Source organism: Pan paniscus, chromosome 3 (assembly GCF_029289425.2).
Source record: "Pan paniscus chromosome 3, NHGRI_mPanPan1-v2.0_pri, whole genome shotgun sequence".
NCBI classification, from domain to species: Eukaryota; Metazoa; Chordata; class Mammalia; order Primates; family Hominidae; genus Pan; species Pan paniscus.
Genome location: NC_073252.2, coordinates 61,579,231 through 61,595,126, shown reverse-complemented (window position 1 = coordinate 61,595,126; position 15,896 = coordinate 61,579,231). Strand labels below are relative to the sequence as shown.

The window sequence follows — 15,896 nt, the reverse complement described above, 5'->3', positions numbered from 1 at the left end:
CAATAGTCAATAATTTATATTTAAGACACAGAAGAAACTGAAAGAAAAAGTGTAAGGTTTAGAAACAAGAGAATCCCCACCCCAAAAAATCAGAGATTAAATGATCTACATGATAGATAACAGAATACTATGCATGGATTGCTTATACTCTAAGGATTCCTATTCCTACTATAAGGACCTTGGGGACTAAACTTGAGCCAGTTCTTTCCTGTGTGCCTCAATTTTAATATGTGTTTCAAACTGCATTTGGAATGTTTCCTACCCAAATAACAAAATCTTAAACATCAAGATAAAATTATCCATGTGTGTCACAGTCACCCTTACGTTGGGTCAGGGAACTCTAGCTTGGTCAGTTAAGTGCTGGCAACAGTTCCTTCTTCCTTTCAATTCCATGCCCCTGAGGACTCTTAATGGTTAACATTATGACAAGACAGGATGTATGTGACCCTCAGAAAGACCACAGCATTCTACAGCAGAATGTAGATATATCCAAGGGCAAGATGCCACACCTGTGATGGCAAAATACTCTGAAAAGTCAAACATTCAGGTGTTATAACTTGTATGAGATCCTGATTTAATGGACATCTGCTAAATTTCCTCTGTCCATGTCTTTTGGAAACTGTCCTTCCTGATGTAATCCTCACAGAGGTGACCATAGCATGTGCCTCTCTTGCTTCCCAATGCTGGGAGTCAAAGAACCCCATTTCCTTGGAAATACAGATTGGATTACGACTGGCTCCAAAACCAACATGGCTATTCAGTCCTTTTGGGGAACTGACATGGACACTGGGAGGAAAATAGTCTCTCTCCTGACACTGAAACTACATGGACAATGGAAGCTTGGAGATAATGGCCATTTTCTGAAAAATTAGACCATGCTTGAAAAAAAGCCATTATGGAGGAAATCAAATCCAAAAATTACATGCTTGAGTTTTCACTCCTTTGAACTATTACTCCAGCCAATAAAATCCCTGACTGGATTTCTAAACTCGGAATGCCTGAATTTTCGGTTTTTCATCTGAACACATCATACTAATGTAGATTGTTAGAATCACAGCACTGTGGAGTACACGAAAGAAACCATGTCTTCTCACAGTGACAAAAGCTGTCATAAATGTGTACGAACATTAAATAAAACATTCTGATTTTTATATACTGACTCTTCTGTACAGAAAAAAACTTGCATTTTTTATACAATGTTCCTGTAAGTTTATTTTAAAAATTAGGAAAGGAGAAAACAGTGATTATGTGAGCCAACAAAATTGTTTAGAATAGTGCGATACTTGGTAAAAACTTAATGTTGGCTTTTTAAAATAGATCGACTCAATACTAAGCTCAACATACAAAGCATAACTTAACATCTAATTGGATGGCACTTTAGAAAAATCCTCTGCTTAAGCCTGAAGGAAATGTTAATGTTAATGTTAATCTCAGGCCAGGTGCAGTGGCTCACGCCTGTAATCCCAACACTTTAGGAGGCTGAGGCAGGTGGGGTCACTTGAGGTCAAGTTTGAGACCAGCCTGGCCAACATGTTGGAACCCCATCTCTACTAAAATTACAAAAATTAGCGGGGTGTGGTGGTGGGTGCCTGTAGTCCCAGCCATTTGGGAGGCTGAGGCAGGAGAACTGCTTGAACCTGGGAGGCCGGAAGTTGCAGTGAGCCAAGATCATGCCACTGCCCTCCGCCTGGGCGACAGACTCCATCTCCAAAATATTTATTAATTTATATACTATTTTTTCAAAAGCGATGAGGTGGTTTAGAAACACCAAATAAAAACATGGGTAAAATCTTGGCCCATCAATTACTACCTTTCTAATCTTGGGCAAGTTTACTAGCCTCTCTGAGCCCATTTAAATGAGTCTGTATATAAAAGCACAAAGTCTCTATTGCATACAAAGTGCTCAGTATTTATTACTATTATTTCAGGAAAATACCTTTAATATTACCTACCAGTTTTGTGTAATGGTTACAGAAATTCTTAAACTGTAGCTATCATCTTGTCTAGCTTACTGATGAATACAAACAAAATGCCAATGAAGTGACTTACCATGTATCACTAACCGGTTTAATTAAAGACAATGACAAAACTAGAACCCAGGTTTCCTTAAAAGTATTTTTTCCTCTCTACCACAATGCAGATTTAAAACAAATCCTCAGGCTTTAGTTTTGTCATTGTAAATAAAACTACTGTGAATGCAGGGAAAGATACTACATGCTGGTATGAATATGAATGCAGCACAACTATAGTTTATTATATCCTTTAAGAGTAAAGTGCCTGTGTTCTTCTTTTCAGGCCAATATAGATTAAATGTAAAACTGTACTATGTGATCTGGTACACAGTACAACTGTTGATACTATAAAAAAATCAAACATTCAAATATTCCTAATGTTTATAAAGGCCAAATTCCAAAGGCCAAAACTCCAGGTGTAACTCAAGAAAAAATTCAAAAAAATTATTTCATAAACTGTTTTCTTGACTGGCTCTATTTCTATGTTATAGCTGGTTACCACTGGGAGAACTGGACAGTTAACTTAAAATACAGAACTGATACAAGAGGGTTAAAAGTCCATTTATGAAGTAAAGTAGAAACCATGTACAAAGTCGTTCACTTACAGAAGACTAAAACAACAAATAGAAAACCTAAATAAACGATCTGTGATCAGAGTAGACTCAAAAATGTTATCAGGTGTATAAATACTTAACCAAATTATTAACATAACTCTGTGTATCTTATGTTAGAAATAGAAGTAAGCTTTTAATGCAACAGGCCTAGGTCAATCATTTCTGCTAAAGTGTGCCTCAAAAAAAGCAAATGGGGTTCCTAAAATTCCTGAACAAAAAGCATGCTTTTATGTCCATTATTGCATAATAAAACAAACCTGCAGTTGGATAAGAAAAAGATACAAAAGATAACCGTCAATCTTTACCAATTTATTTTATACAAAACAGTAGCAATGTAGAATATGGGAATCGTCTTCCGCTGCCACGCACGCAAGTTGTGAACATTCCAAGCCAATGTATACAATTTGGAGGGGAAGGCTAAACAATAGCATCAACCACGCTACTGAACATAGGAATTTTTCATTTAAAAAGATTAAAAATTAGATACCAATGTCTTCTTAATATTGCTCTCGTCATTGAAGACTGAGGAAAAATAAAAAGTGACTTTATAAGTTTTTTAAAAAAAGAGGCAATGGGGAAAAAAACAAGAGGCTGCTACAACACTGCCATACAGTCAAACCATCATACTTCAATATTTGCATACTCGATAGCAGCATTATTTTTACTGAACCGTGTGCAACTACATGTAGAAACACATCAAAGCAAAATATCATGGCAGTTATCAATCAAGATCCAAAAAGGAAAAAAACAAACAAAAAAATAACTCTAGGATGAACACACTATAAGAACATTTATGGAGAAAGAATCAGTATCTACATTCTTGGACTGTTCCATTCTGCCCCAATAAAAGTGTCAATTCAACTGTCAGCTGTGGATTTTTGGTGGATTTGAGTTTTTCCAGTTCTTATGATACTGCATGCTTGGAACAAAGGGGGTCATAATAAATCCTTCTACACAATGAACTTCATAGGCAGACAGCTGAAAATAAATTTACTACTTGTAAACACACACAAAAAAAAAAAATACAAGATTTTTTGTATCTTTAAACAATCAGTGCTTCCAAAAGCCCATTATCTTCTATATCGACCTCTCTCCCCTCGGTCTCTGTCTCGATCACATAATCGCTCTCTTTCTCTTTCTCTATCACGTCCTCTATCTCGCTCTCTGTCTCGTCTGTTATCTCTAGGGCGGTCTCGCTCTCGTTCCCGATCTCTTTCACGGGGTCTACTTCTCCGGCCACTGACAACAGCTTGTGTGCGACGAAGGAAATCATCCACCCTCATATCATAATCATGCTAGAAAAGGAAAGAAATGTGTTAGGTATGTCAAAAAGGCAAATAGTGTTAAATGGATCCCTGATTTGAAAAAAAAAAAATTATATAAACAATTTTAAAATATAAAAAAAGTCTCTGTATTATAATCGGCGGAGAGAACAATCCAAAGAAATGCAATAATAAATTAATTCACAGAAGGTAATATGCTGACATGGTTTAGAAAAAGGATGATGCCTCATTAGACATCTACAACAGATTATTCAAATCTCTTTATGCAGTTTTCCACTTAACTTTAATGACTTTTCCATCTGGTCCCTTCAGTAAGATTTAGGCCAAAGATATTAACTAGTGATGACCTTCAACTATTATCCATATATACTGCCAATTATGCTAAATGTCATCAATGTTTTTCTGGCACAGGCTAGCTCTACATTTTTCCTCCAATTCTACCAATTTCAGTTTTACAAACTGAGAGTATTATGTTCCATATTTTCTTTCAAACTAAATTGTTACAACTAAGTTGATGTGCAAGAAAAGTTGTGGCTGCTCCTAAACTTGGCCCCTGCTCTAGTTTAAACTTTCTACTCTTAGTTCTCAGCTTACCTTACTGATTTTGGTCTTCTCTCAAAACTTAGCTGAAAATAAGATTTGAAAACACAGTCCCACATTACCTTTTATATATGTGATTATATAAGCAGAGAATATGTATACTAACCAAAAAATCACTACATAAAGATCCATAAAATAGAACTTGTTAAAAAGGATATAGTTGAGGAAAACAAAAAAATCTCAGACTTCCTATTTTAAAAGCCATGTGATCAGTTATAGGCATTTTTAAGACACCACAACCCATCTAGTCAACTAAGATTTCATTATAGATAGACTGTATATTTCTTTCTTGTGTGCGTAACTGAAAATAAACTACTAATTTAAAGTTTGTGAATTAGTTAACTGGTACTCTCAAATTATTTTACAGAATGTTAAAAGTCACGATAAGATTTGATTTAGAGAAAATTACTATCTTTATAAGGAAATTACTGACAACACACAAAAAAAAGTCTCAAAGATAGGCTAGAAAGCTGCTCTGATTCTCACAAATAGGCCCACTCTTCATCTTAAGTGGGAAAATAAAAAGATGTTTATTTGGCCCCATACAGACTCATCAACCTAAGTAGTGAGTGGAAAAAAATTCTAACTTGCATATCCTACTTAGTTTAACAACAAAACTACCTTTCTAAGGCTATCAAACTTATATGCATATGAATTATGCTTCCAACACTTGCCAGAAGACAATTCTGCTTTTTAAAATAAAAGTACTATGGGGGGGGGGGGACATTTAATAAACTCAGCCCCACTAGTTAAAAACCCAGAAAACTCAAACTAAAACTAGAGTCTTTTTTTCATTGGTCCTGTTTTGAAGCCATCAAAAAAAGCTTTCACATCAATCTTATCAAATATTTAACAGAATCAATGAATAAAGGACATGTCTGCTACATATCATAACATCTGGTTATTCTTTGCTAACATCACAATAACCAGAGGTAAAACAATTTATTAGTTACTAGCTTTGACATTTGGTAGAAATAAAAACAAATGACTAAATGAGATTACAGCTTATCAGCTAACTTAATATACACCATCTATCCTAGAAAAATTGAGTAAGAATACACAAAAAGTTCAGAAATACCTATTAACAACATTAATTACATAGCATAATTAAGATCTCAATATGGAAAGAACATAGCCTAGGTACTACCTAAAAGGAGTTCTATTTGTAGGCGTTTGCCTTAAGCAGTTTGTGATCTGATCATTAAAAGAAATATATTCTATCTATATAATCCAAAGGGGCATAATCAGGCATTTTTAATAAAAACAAACTGAGAATTATTCCAAAACAGTCTGCAGTAAGAATATGCAATGGTCCGTCAATCATCATACTCTGGTCTCCCCATATTTAAGTTACCTACAGAATTCTAAGTAGTTCCCTCACATCTTTGCCTCCTTGTGCACTTACTACTCGTTTATCTCTGTATCTTGCTTCATGTGGTACTGGATGATGTCCTGAGTAAGGGGGATGAGCTTGAGGAGGTGGAGCATGGTGCTGATAGTAAGGATGGTGTGGAGGTTGTTCCATTCCTGGGTAAGGGGGCTAAAAAAGGAAAACCATTTACATTAAGAATCTACCAACACCCTTGTAAACAAGCCATTCTTAGAACCCTTCATCCAAAACACCAATCCCAAACAAGTGAATCTGTACTAGACATTTACTTTGATGGCATTAAGGTGTTTCAAAATATGCTTTTTGTTTGTCGAAAATTACACATCTTCTAAGATTTAACATGTTTATGCTTTTCTACTCCTATCATATAAATACCAATGGAAATAGCAAACACTTACATGGTGCTTACTGTGAGCCAGGCATTGTTCTAAGCAACCTTATGAGATAGATACTATTGTTCCCAGTTTACAAACGGGAAAACTGAAGCAACAAGGAGTTAAATAACCTGCTTATAGTCACACTACTGTTAAAGTGGTGAGGCAGGCATACGGCATCCGGCATCCTAGTTCTGCAGTTGGTAAACTGGTTAACCACTTTGTATGTATCTGTTCTTAGAAACATCAACAGGCCTGGTGTGGTGGCTCACACCCATATCCCAATGCTTTGGGAGGCTGAGGGAAAAGAATCCCTTAAGCCAGGAGTTGGAGACCAGCTTGGGTAACAGAGTGAGACCCTGTCTCTATAAAAAAATTAGCCAGGCACAGTGGCATGTGCCTGTAGTCCCACCTACTCAGGAAGCTGAGGCAGCAGGACCACTTGCGCCCAGGAGTTCAAGACTGCAGAGAGCTATCATCACACCACTGCATTCCAGCCTGGGAGACCGAATGAGACACTGTCTCTCAAAAAAAAAGTCCAGGAGCAAATTAACTTTTAAATGCCATTAAAAAATGAATAAAGGGTAAATTAAAGATTACTTTCATAGTTACTATCAAGATCATGTATTATTAAATTTTTAAAATTTCCTAGAATCTAAAGGGGAAAAGTCTCATAATCATCTGCATATAATAGTATAAAACTGTATACCTTAAAAGTGAAACAAAAGTCAGATGAAGAGGCCATATAACATATTGCATTTAAAAAAAGAGATAAATTAAAATGTAAGAAAACAGTAGAAGCTACTTCAACTTCCAGGTTTTTATTTCTTGAAAATTAATGCTTCAGCTATCTTCAATATCTTAAAATATACTCTAAGACAATTCAGTTTTCTTAAATAATTAAAAAGCAGGAATAATCAGGGTTTAATTAATCTTATTTTACACAGAAAATTTAGTGAGTATTAGATCAAGCACTATGCTAAACTTAACATGTACTTTGTAAATTTATCTTGACAATGAAAATGACACTACTACATTAAATTTTAAGCTATACCAGGACAGTCATGATGTCAATTTCATTCACCATGACATAATCAGAACAAGCACAGTGCCTTGCACAGAGTTAAGTACTAAATATTATATTTGATAAGACAAAGAATCAATGAATGCCCATGGAATTTTACAGATGAGGAAAACTAAGAGTTGTATTAAGAAATTAACCCAAGGTCACAGAGTTGGGAAGAAAAAGAAATATATCTGAACCCAAGCGGACTTTGCACTAATTACTACCATAATACACTATTACAGTTCTCAAGCCTGTACTATTAACACAAATGAGCTTTTAGTCTTTAGTTTGAAAGACAGCATACAATTATTTATCATCAAAAATCTGTATTTTAAGTCTTTTTGAGATGGAGTCTCCCTCTGTTGCCCAGGCTGGAGTGCAGTGGCACAATCTCGGCTCACTGCAACCTCTGCCTCCTGGGTTGAAGCAATTCTCCTGCCTCAGCCTCCCCAAGTAGCTGGGAGTACAGGTGCGCACCACCACACCCAGCTAATGTTTTTTGTATTTTTAGTAGAGACAAGGTTTCACCGTGTTGGCCAGGCTGGTCTCGAACTCTTCACCTCAGGTGATCTAGCCGCCTCAGCCTCCCAAAGTGCTAGGACTGCAGGTGTGAGCCACGGCGCCTGGCCAGTTTAAGTCTCTTTAATGAGTAACTGTAACAATCATATTCTGAGTAAGCACCTGAAATACTAGAACTGCAAATTAAGTTACGTAACTTATAAAAATAGAATAATACAAACCATTCCTTGCCAAGGTGGTGGTGGTCCCATGTTATGAAATTCCCTCACATAATCATTGTAGGACTAAAATAAAAGATGATAATGTCAATATAATTAAAAATTATCACAGAACTGCAAAATAAATCACAGCCTGATTTTATCCACATTTAAATAGATAAAATGAAATGCTTACCCCATTTAAAAACACATCTCGGCGAACTCCTGAAAATCGTCTGTTGGGAATAAGATTTGTGAAACTAAATTCAGGTAATTCATAAACTAGTTCCAAGAATGTAATTCAAAACTAGGCAAGACTGAACCCGACTTACCTGTCCACTTCCTGGTATCGTGGATCCTTTAAATACCCTGTTCAAACATCAAGCATTTTAGTAAATCAAATTTATATTTTTCTTTTATGGCATTATAATTAAACCTTCCTTACCACTCGTTTCAATTCTTTCCATGAAATATGTACTTTAAGTGATGCTACTACTGTATTATCCCATTTTCAAATTTTCTTCTCAGATTACATGATAATCTAGGAAATAACTAATGATATCATAGAATTGTAAACTGCTAGAGAAGCTTTCAGATAGGTATCTTCTACGTTCACACTCCAAATCTTGCTAATCAGAAAATTTCTTCATTCTGCTTCACAGGGAAGGTAAGGGCAGAGGAACTATCTTGAGCACACTATGACAGGACTTCCTTAAAACAAATGTTTACTTTCCACCTTGGGTATATGTAGGTCTTACCAAGAAAACCACAGATAAGCTTTTTAAAATGTAAACTTAAGGGGGAGGGGAAAAAATTGCAAAAGTTACAAAAATGAAGATGTACACACTGAAAATGAAAAATCGATGGTGGTTAGAAAAATATTCTTTCCCCTGCTTCTTTTAATAAGGACCCAACAAATTAAAATGTAAAAACATTTGAGTGGTCATGTTACTGGGGAAAAACTATTTTCACTTTCTACAACAGGACAACCTATTTTGGAAGAATGAGGCTAATCAAGCCACTTGTTACATAATAGTGCTATAATGATCACTAACATCAATCTCCTAACTGCCTAAGTTTCACAAGTGTATCACTGACTCTCTTCAAATACATGATATCCCTTCTTGAATATAGTTTGCTCTCTTAAATTTCAGTAAGGGATAGATTAATTGAAAAGCTACATTTAGATTACATACCGAGTATTTCCCATTCCTCTTCAAAGACATAAAGATTTTTATTTAAAAAAATAGCATTGTATGTATATATATCACATGAAACACTAACTACCATAGGGAACAAAAAGCCTGACAGAATATAAGGTTATTGCTTTTCATAACTACTTTTAATCTTAAACACATGTGCAGATAAGTTTCCATTTTTGCAAAATTAGCAATTTCAGGTAATTCATAGGGTATGATGAGTTACACTGGAATAGACTAGACAACCTTAACAAAGTTAAGGGAAGAATTACACTAATGAGAACTACTAAAATTTCTCAAAATTTAAGTAGTCAGGTCCTGAATTTTTTTCACTTTTAAAACTGCAGGATTGTGAGGATTGTTTTTAATTTTTTTATTTTTTTCCAATAATTTGAAATCAAGTATCTGCAGGATTATAAAATATTAACCTGGTCTCTGGTGAAACTCAGGGGGATAGTCAATCCTTGGTTTCTTTCTGCTGTTATGAATATCATAATCTTCTGGTCGACGCCTACACAAATTAGACACATTAGAAATTAAACCAAAAACTGCTGGGAGAACAAAGAGTAAAGCAAGAGTTTCTGACAGAGATAAGTACAAAGAATAACCCATTATTTAACATCTTAATTTTTTTAGTGAGCAAATTATTTTAAAATTCCTACATTTTGATTCTCAAATTAATTCCTATAAACCAAACCTTAAATGTACTGCTGGAAGTAGATATTCTCTGCCATCTCATGCTATGATGAGAAAATTGCAGACTAGTCCAATCAAAACATGTAAGTCACATTTTAGTAGTCTAAACAAAAGTAAACAAAGTCATTCTCAAACTAAATACCAGTTTTAACAATTAAAACACTTTCCCAAATAAAGTCTCCATTCAGATGAAAAATAAAAATTAGAAAAACCTATCATCATTGTACAATATGTAATTCTAAAATCTGCATATTTAAAACTTATAAATGTCATTTTAGGTTAAGTCTAAACAAAATTAAGAATTTATTTTTCCTCTGCTTTGCACAAAATTATGAATTTTACATGATCATACAGAAAATTTGATACTTATTAAAAGCAACTTTACAGGAAAGTTTTAAAAATCTTAATAGTTAAAAAACTATTTCTTAATAATCCTTAATAACATTTACTTTTTCTTTCTACATTTAATGACATTTAAGAATTAAGGGAATTTTTTTTTCCAGAGACAATGCCTTGTAATAAAACAGGCTTTTATAAATTGGCAAGTAATGGGTCAGAATTTTAACAGAGTTCATAAAACTAATTCAAAATATATTCTTTAGAAGGTGAAACTTTACTGACTACAGAGGGCTGTTCTTTACTGTCTTCCATAAATCGGGTTAACTTAACACATCATTAAATACACTTCAATTTACTTAGCAGCTAATAAAGAGTTAAACAAAAAAAAAGTCCAAAATATTTAGAAAATAAATATATCTTTTTACCCTTAATGTCAATAAAAACTTGATAACAACCTAGCATTCACTAGTTTTCAGCTATTTGTCTGAATACCAATTGCTTTCATTAACTTTTTCAACACAGTTCAAACTGCAAAGTTAAGTGCAATAATCCCAAGCCCCCCAACAGAATAAAAACAATTGCATCTACAATAAATAATACTAAGAAAATTAAAAGCTGGTTTAAAAAATAAACATACCGCTTTCCTGTAGTTTGGGGAGTGCATTTACGACCGGTATAAAACATGATAGTAACAGTTCATACAGTAGTCCAACTACTGACTTTAAGCTGTAAGCCACATACATAAATGGAGGCCCTGGCAGGCTTGAGAGAAGGTGTAGTGGTGTAATAAGTATAGTTTGCAGTCCATTGCAAAACTGAGGTAAAAACTTCACTTGTATTTATTGTATTGCACTGGAAACCTCTTAGCTTAAAACTTCAAAAGACATCTTGGTGCTCAGTCCTTTTAGGCCAAAAATAAGGGGCTCTGCCAGGTTTCCTCCTACCTACTCGACAGTGTCCTTTTTAAGCTCAAAGAAATGGGGACTCTTGTTGGATTATCTGTACCTACCACAGGATGTCTCCACCAAAAGGAAATTTAACCAAAGGTTTCATCCCATCAACCATACATCCAATAGTCTTTAGCAGAATATTTTAGATTTAGCTGTATGCAAATCTACACAGGGGAAGGTGTTGGGTAGAAGGGCTTAAATCAGTCCTTTGCAAAGACTTCTCCAATTCTGTAACAAGTTAAACCCCCTTTTTCTGGAAAATGCTGTTTAGTTCATAAAGTAGTGATCAATAACCATGGCGATCCTCTAAAAACCATTTTTAAGTCCACAGGTACTGCCAGCATCTGGAAAAGTTGTAAACAGACACAGCAACAGCCCTTCTTTTTGGTTTGTTGCCGGGTCTCCCAGGGCCACTTGATCCCCTTTGGAAAGAACCTATTGTTTTCAGAAGCTCAGCAAGATGTGTGAATTCACTGGGTACATGTTAGAGAATATTTGGCAATAGGGTTAACACATCACGGTGATAAAATCTGAAACAGTCCCAATAATGCTCCTCTTGAATATCAAAATAACTTAAAATATTTTATCCTCTAAATGAGGCGTCATCTTCTGAAAAAATATTAGTGATCCTTTATAAAAGTCCCATATCTGATAAGGCTTATCCAGAGACATACCTGAAAGAAAAGGCTTTTTAAAAAGTATTAACAATTTTTGCAAATAAAGACTTCCTCCTCTTCCTCCTTTCTAGCCTGTTCTTAGCAACAAATGCCTACCTCATTTCAATTGTATACATTGTATTATCAGAGTATTATCTAATCTAAACTGGTTATCACTGGTTATACTTTTTTCTGCATAAGGAAAGATCCCCATTTTCCTCTTGAAAAATGACTGAGACCAAGGTGACCATGTGAAATCCTCAATGAAGCCACAAACTAGTCCATGCAGCTTGATTTGAGGATTTTCTCTTTCTTCTTTACCGCAGGACAAACTTTTGACGAATCATATTCCTCCATCATGTTATTCTGATACATGTGCCTATTATCAGTCCAAAGAACGTTTCTAACCTTCCCACATCCCGGACTGGTTCTCGACGGGATGGACGTCCTCGTGATCTGGGCTGAGAATGCATTCTTCTCTTGTGACGCATTTTATGAATGACCTGATACAAGTCAATACTTTCATCGGGGGGAAACAGAAGACAAAGCTGGGTTCCACATTCAAGTTCAATTTCCTAGAATAGGAAAGTAGCAATTTATAAAACAAAAACAGACCCTTTCAACAGACTTGCATTTTCCTGATGTACCAGAACAAAAACTGACTTGGAAGCTTTCTTCCCAAGGCTGATGATCATATGGGATTCCAATAAGACTTCCAGATTTATAAAACATTTCAAAAGTGTTTTGTGTATTTATATAAAGGGTAAAAACTAAAAGTGTAGAATCTCTGAAGTTAAATACACAAATGCAGTTGCTTAAAATTCTGTGACAACCACCCTCTGAAAAGGGACTATTTCTTTGTGCAAAATAGAAAAATATCAGGACAAGGTCATTTAATACAATGGAAAAAAAAATTCATGTTAGTGTGTGTACCAACAACTTTGATAATTATGATCTACTAAGTGTACTGAAATACATTAGATTTACCGCAAAGGCAGACCAATCCATGGGCTCTTTAAAATTAAATCATTTTCAGCTATTTGTAATTGAAAAAGTGAAAACATTTTTACTCATGAGCAATAAAATGTCATATTACTTTTGCATGGCCAGGCATAGTGGCTCATGCCTGTAATTCCAGCACTTTGGGAGCCCCAGGCAGGCGGATCGCTTGAGGCCAGGAGTTTGAGACCAGCCTCGCAAAATGGTGAAACCCTGTCTCGACCGAAAATACAAAAATTAGCCACTTTCATAACCTGGTCTCCAAAAAAATTAAAATTAAAAAATAAAATAAAACAAAACTTCTGGTTCAGAATTACATGTGAGAATTACAAGGGTCAAAGAAAGGTCTTGGTTAATTTTCAGTTACTCCACACTTTCAGTTCCATTTGTAGACTTTGAAAACCTGAGTACATATATTTAATCTTTTCAGAAAGCTGCCTTCTATTCAGAAAACTTTAGCACATATACTAAATGGCAATTCTAAAATGTATTACAGAAACTGAAGAATCTGTTAAACAGTAATATAGTAAAAAAAAAATTTTAATCTGGCAAATTCTCTTTAGAAATATTTCCTTCAATTGTATCAAATGAAAGTACCATATAAAGCTGCCTATATTTCAACATTAATGGATGTCTTATTAGTCTCAATCGCAGTTATTATAAACTTCAGATAAGACTATTTTTTCAAATTCTCACGTGGTCTCTTTCATCAGAAAGGGTTAAAACAAATACATCGATAAAGATCTCTAAAAGGGTTGACTAAATGTGTTTTTTTTTTAAAGAATCAATTAAGGCCACAAACCTGTCCATCACGTCCGATCTTTACTGGTTTATGTTCATTCCAAGGATTGGTGAGATGAGCCGACTTAGTGAAGGGTAATTCACGCCTAAATACAAAGTAATATCAATTACATTCTTCTGCAGAATCCTTTAAGGACCTTATACTACTTTTAGTAGTGAATTCCTATATTAACTGTGACTTAAATGTGACTGAATTTTAAAAATCACTTACAGTGGTTAATTCCCTATAGAAAGCCTCTTCAGAGACTTTTTCCATATTCTCCAGTTTTCTAAAAAGAGCTTAAGAGCAAGGGCTTGAGAACCAAGATAACTTGGGGGCTTAAACCCCAGCCTGCTCTCTTCTCTGAGCCTGAATCTATTCCTTTGATAAACAAGAATATCACCATCTGCTTTATAGTTGTTTTACGCAGTTTGCAAATGAAATGACACAGAAAATATTTAGCATATCCCTTTCTTCTATGAACTCAAAAAACTTAAAACTGACCAAAAAGAAGCTGGACCTTAACCCAGCTGTTAAAACCAAATGAAAATAGAAGTGTCCCTTATTCTCATTTGGAGGGTGCTTTCCCTGTTCAAGTGTACTTCCTCATTCAATATGGCAATACTCTTCACTACGCATAGAATGGCTTGAGTTGTGCAATAGATAATTTATTTATAAATGCATATATTTATATTAATTATGCCCTTTACTGAAACTCAAGGGCAGTATCTATATAATTTAAATACTAAAAACCTGGTTTTAAGATCTCTGAGCCATGAGACAAAATGGTCTCACCAAACTTAAAAAGATATCCTCTATTTTTATAGTTGTCAACCTAGCACAATGTCACATGAATACAAAGATGACACATAATCAACAGTTGTTAGCTGCCAAGAATTATAAATTAACAGTATTTGATAAGGTTTTATCTGCCTGTGCATAAAACAAATAATGCCAAAATAAATAAACACTTTAAAGAACTATTCACTGTACTTACAATACAAATGAAACTTTTCAGCCAAAGGACATACAAAGACGAGAAAGATAAGAGTTTGCATCCCTAACCTTTCTTCCATAGCCATCGAAGAAAAATAAGCACACACAATTTTCAAAGACAATGGGTACTATATGCACAATACAGAAAATTTTTTTTTGTTTTTAATAGGAGTGGTTGTATCTATTTTGAAAGAAAGAAAAATAATCACAAAATGCTTCATGAAAGAAGTGGTACATGAGTTAAGCTTGAAAGAAAACCCAGGTAAAGCCTTATGTAGAGAACTAAGGCAGGGATACATTTGAAACAAAGAGAAGGGCTAGAACACAGGCATAATGGAGAAGGGAAAACATAAGTAACTTTGCCCAGTGAACATGCCACATAACCTTACATGAATTTTCTTGAAAGTGAATATTGCCTGCTCAGACCTTTTTTTAAATTTAATTTTTTAGAGATTGGATCTATTTTGCCTTGGCTGGTTGTGAATAAATGGGCTCAAACAATCCTCTCACCTCAGCCTCCCAAAATGCTAGGATTACAGGTGTGAGCCACTACACCTGGCCTGAATGCTCACATCTTATATAACTTCTTTTAAACCTCAGGAAAAACTTTGACATTTTCCAGGGAAATAGAAGTATTTTAGAGTTAAATTAACAAGGTGGTATATTCTGTGATGGTGGTGATATATATATACATGGAAGAGTGGTCAGTGAGTAATGAAAATATCCACTAAGTATCACTTAAAAGCTTGGTTTCTTTTTCTAATATACACCTTACTTCACCCATCAAGAGTGAGTCAAAAATACTGAATTTTTTTTTCCCCCTTTTCAGGCTCTCAGAAGTAGAAAGACTAGAACAAGTCCACATCAAAGCTTGAATATCCAGAGGCAGAGATCTAGTTTTCTTTGTATTCTGTTCAATAATTTAAATTTTTCTAATTGCCAGTTTAAAACAGTTATAGGAAAGGAATAAATGAAAACCTACAGCCACCAAAATATAAGGTTATAAATTAATGGGATTATCACTGTTATTTAAATATCAGCAATTAAATACCCATGATCCAAGTAGAAGTAAAAGCATAGGCCAAGCTAAATGTATCATTTGGGGTTGAGATTCTTTGGTGGCACTGGTTCCAACTAGATTCAAGAGACATCTGTTCACTGTTTCAACACAGTTTATCTCAGCCAGAACATCACAGAAAACTGTGAAGCCTGAGGCAAAACAGGG

The 15,896-nt window shown here is 34.7% G+C and overlaps 1 protein-coding gene and 1 pseudogene across 4 annotated transcripts in view; both read right to left on the bottom strand.

Moving 5' to 3' along the window:
* The window catches only part of LOC100983151 (UDP-glucuronosyltransferase 2B15-like), a 230,293-nt pseudogene that overhangs the window by 27,870 nt on the left and 186,527 nt on the right, over positions 1–15,896 (bottom strand).
* The window catches only part of YTHDC1 (YTH N6-methyladenosine RNA binding protein C1), a 36,765-nt gene continuing 23,783 nt past the window's right edge, over positions 2,915–15,896 (bottom strand). For 2 of the 4 annotated variants that reach the window (XM_008962807.4, XM_008962808.4), the window contains 8 exons: positions 13,697–13,781; positions 12,304–12,470; positions 9,683–9,765; positions 8,388–8,424; positions 8,252–8,315; positions 8,080–8,142; positions 5,915–6,049; positions 2,915–3,921 (listed from right to left, as the gene is read on the bottom strand). In XM_008962807.4, coding sequence (XP_008961055.1) covers positions 3,697–3,921; positions 5,915–6,049; positions 8,080–8,142; positions 8,252–8,315; positions 8,388–8,424; positions 9,683–9,765; positions 12,304–12,470; positions 13,697–13,781 — 859 coding nt within the window. In that variant the 3' untranslated portion in view covers positions 2,915–3,696. The remainder of the gene's footprint in view (positions 3,922–5,914; positions 6,050–8,079; positions 8,143–8,251; positions 8,316–8,387; positions 8,425–9,682; positions 9,766–12,303; positions 12,471–13,696; positions 13,782–15,896) is intronic. The other 2 variants (XM_003810443.5, XM_003810444.5) reach the window with 1 other exon arrangement.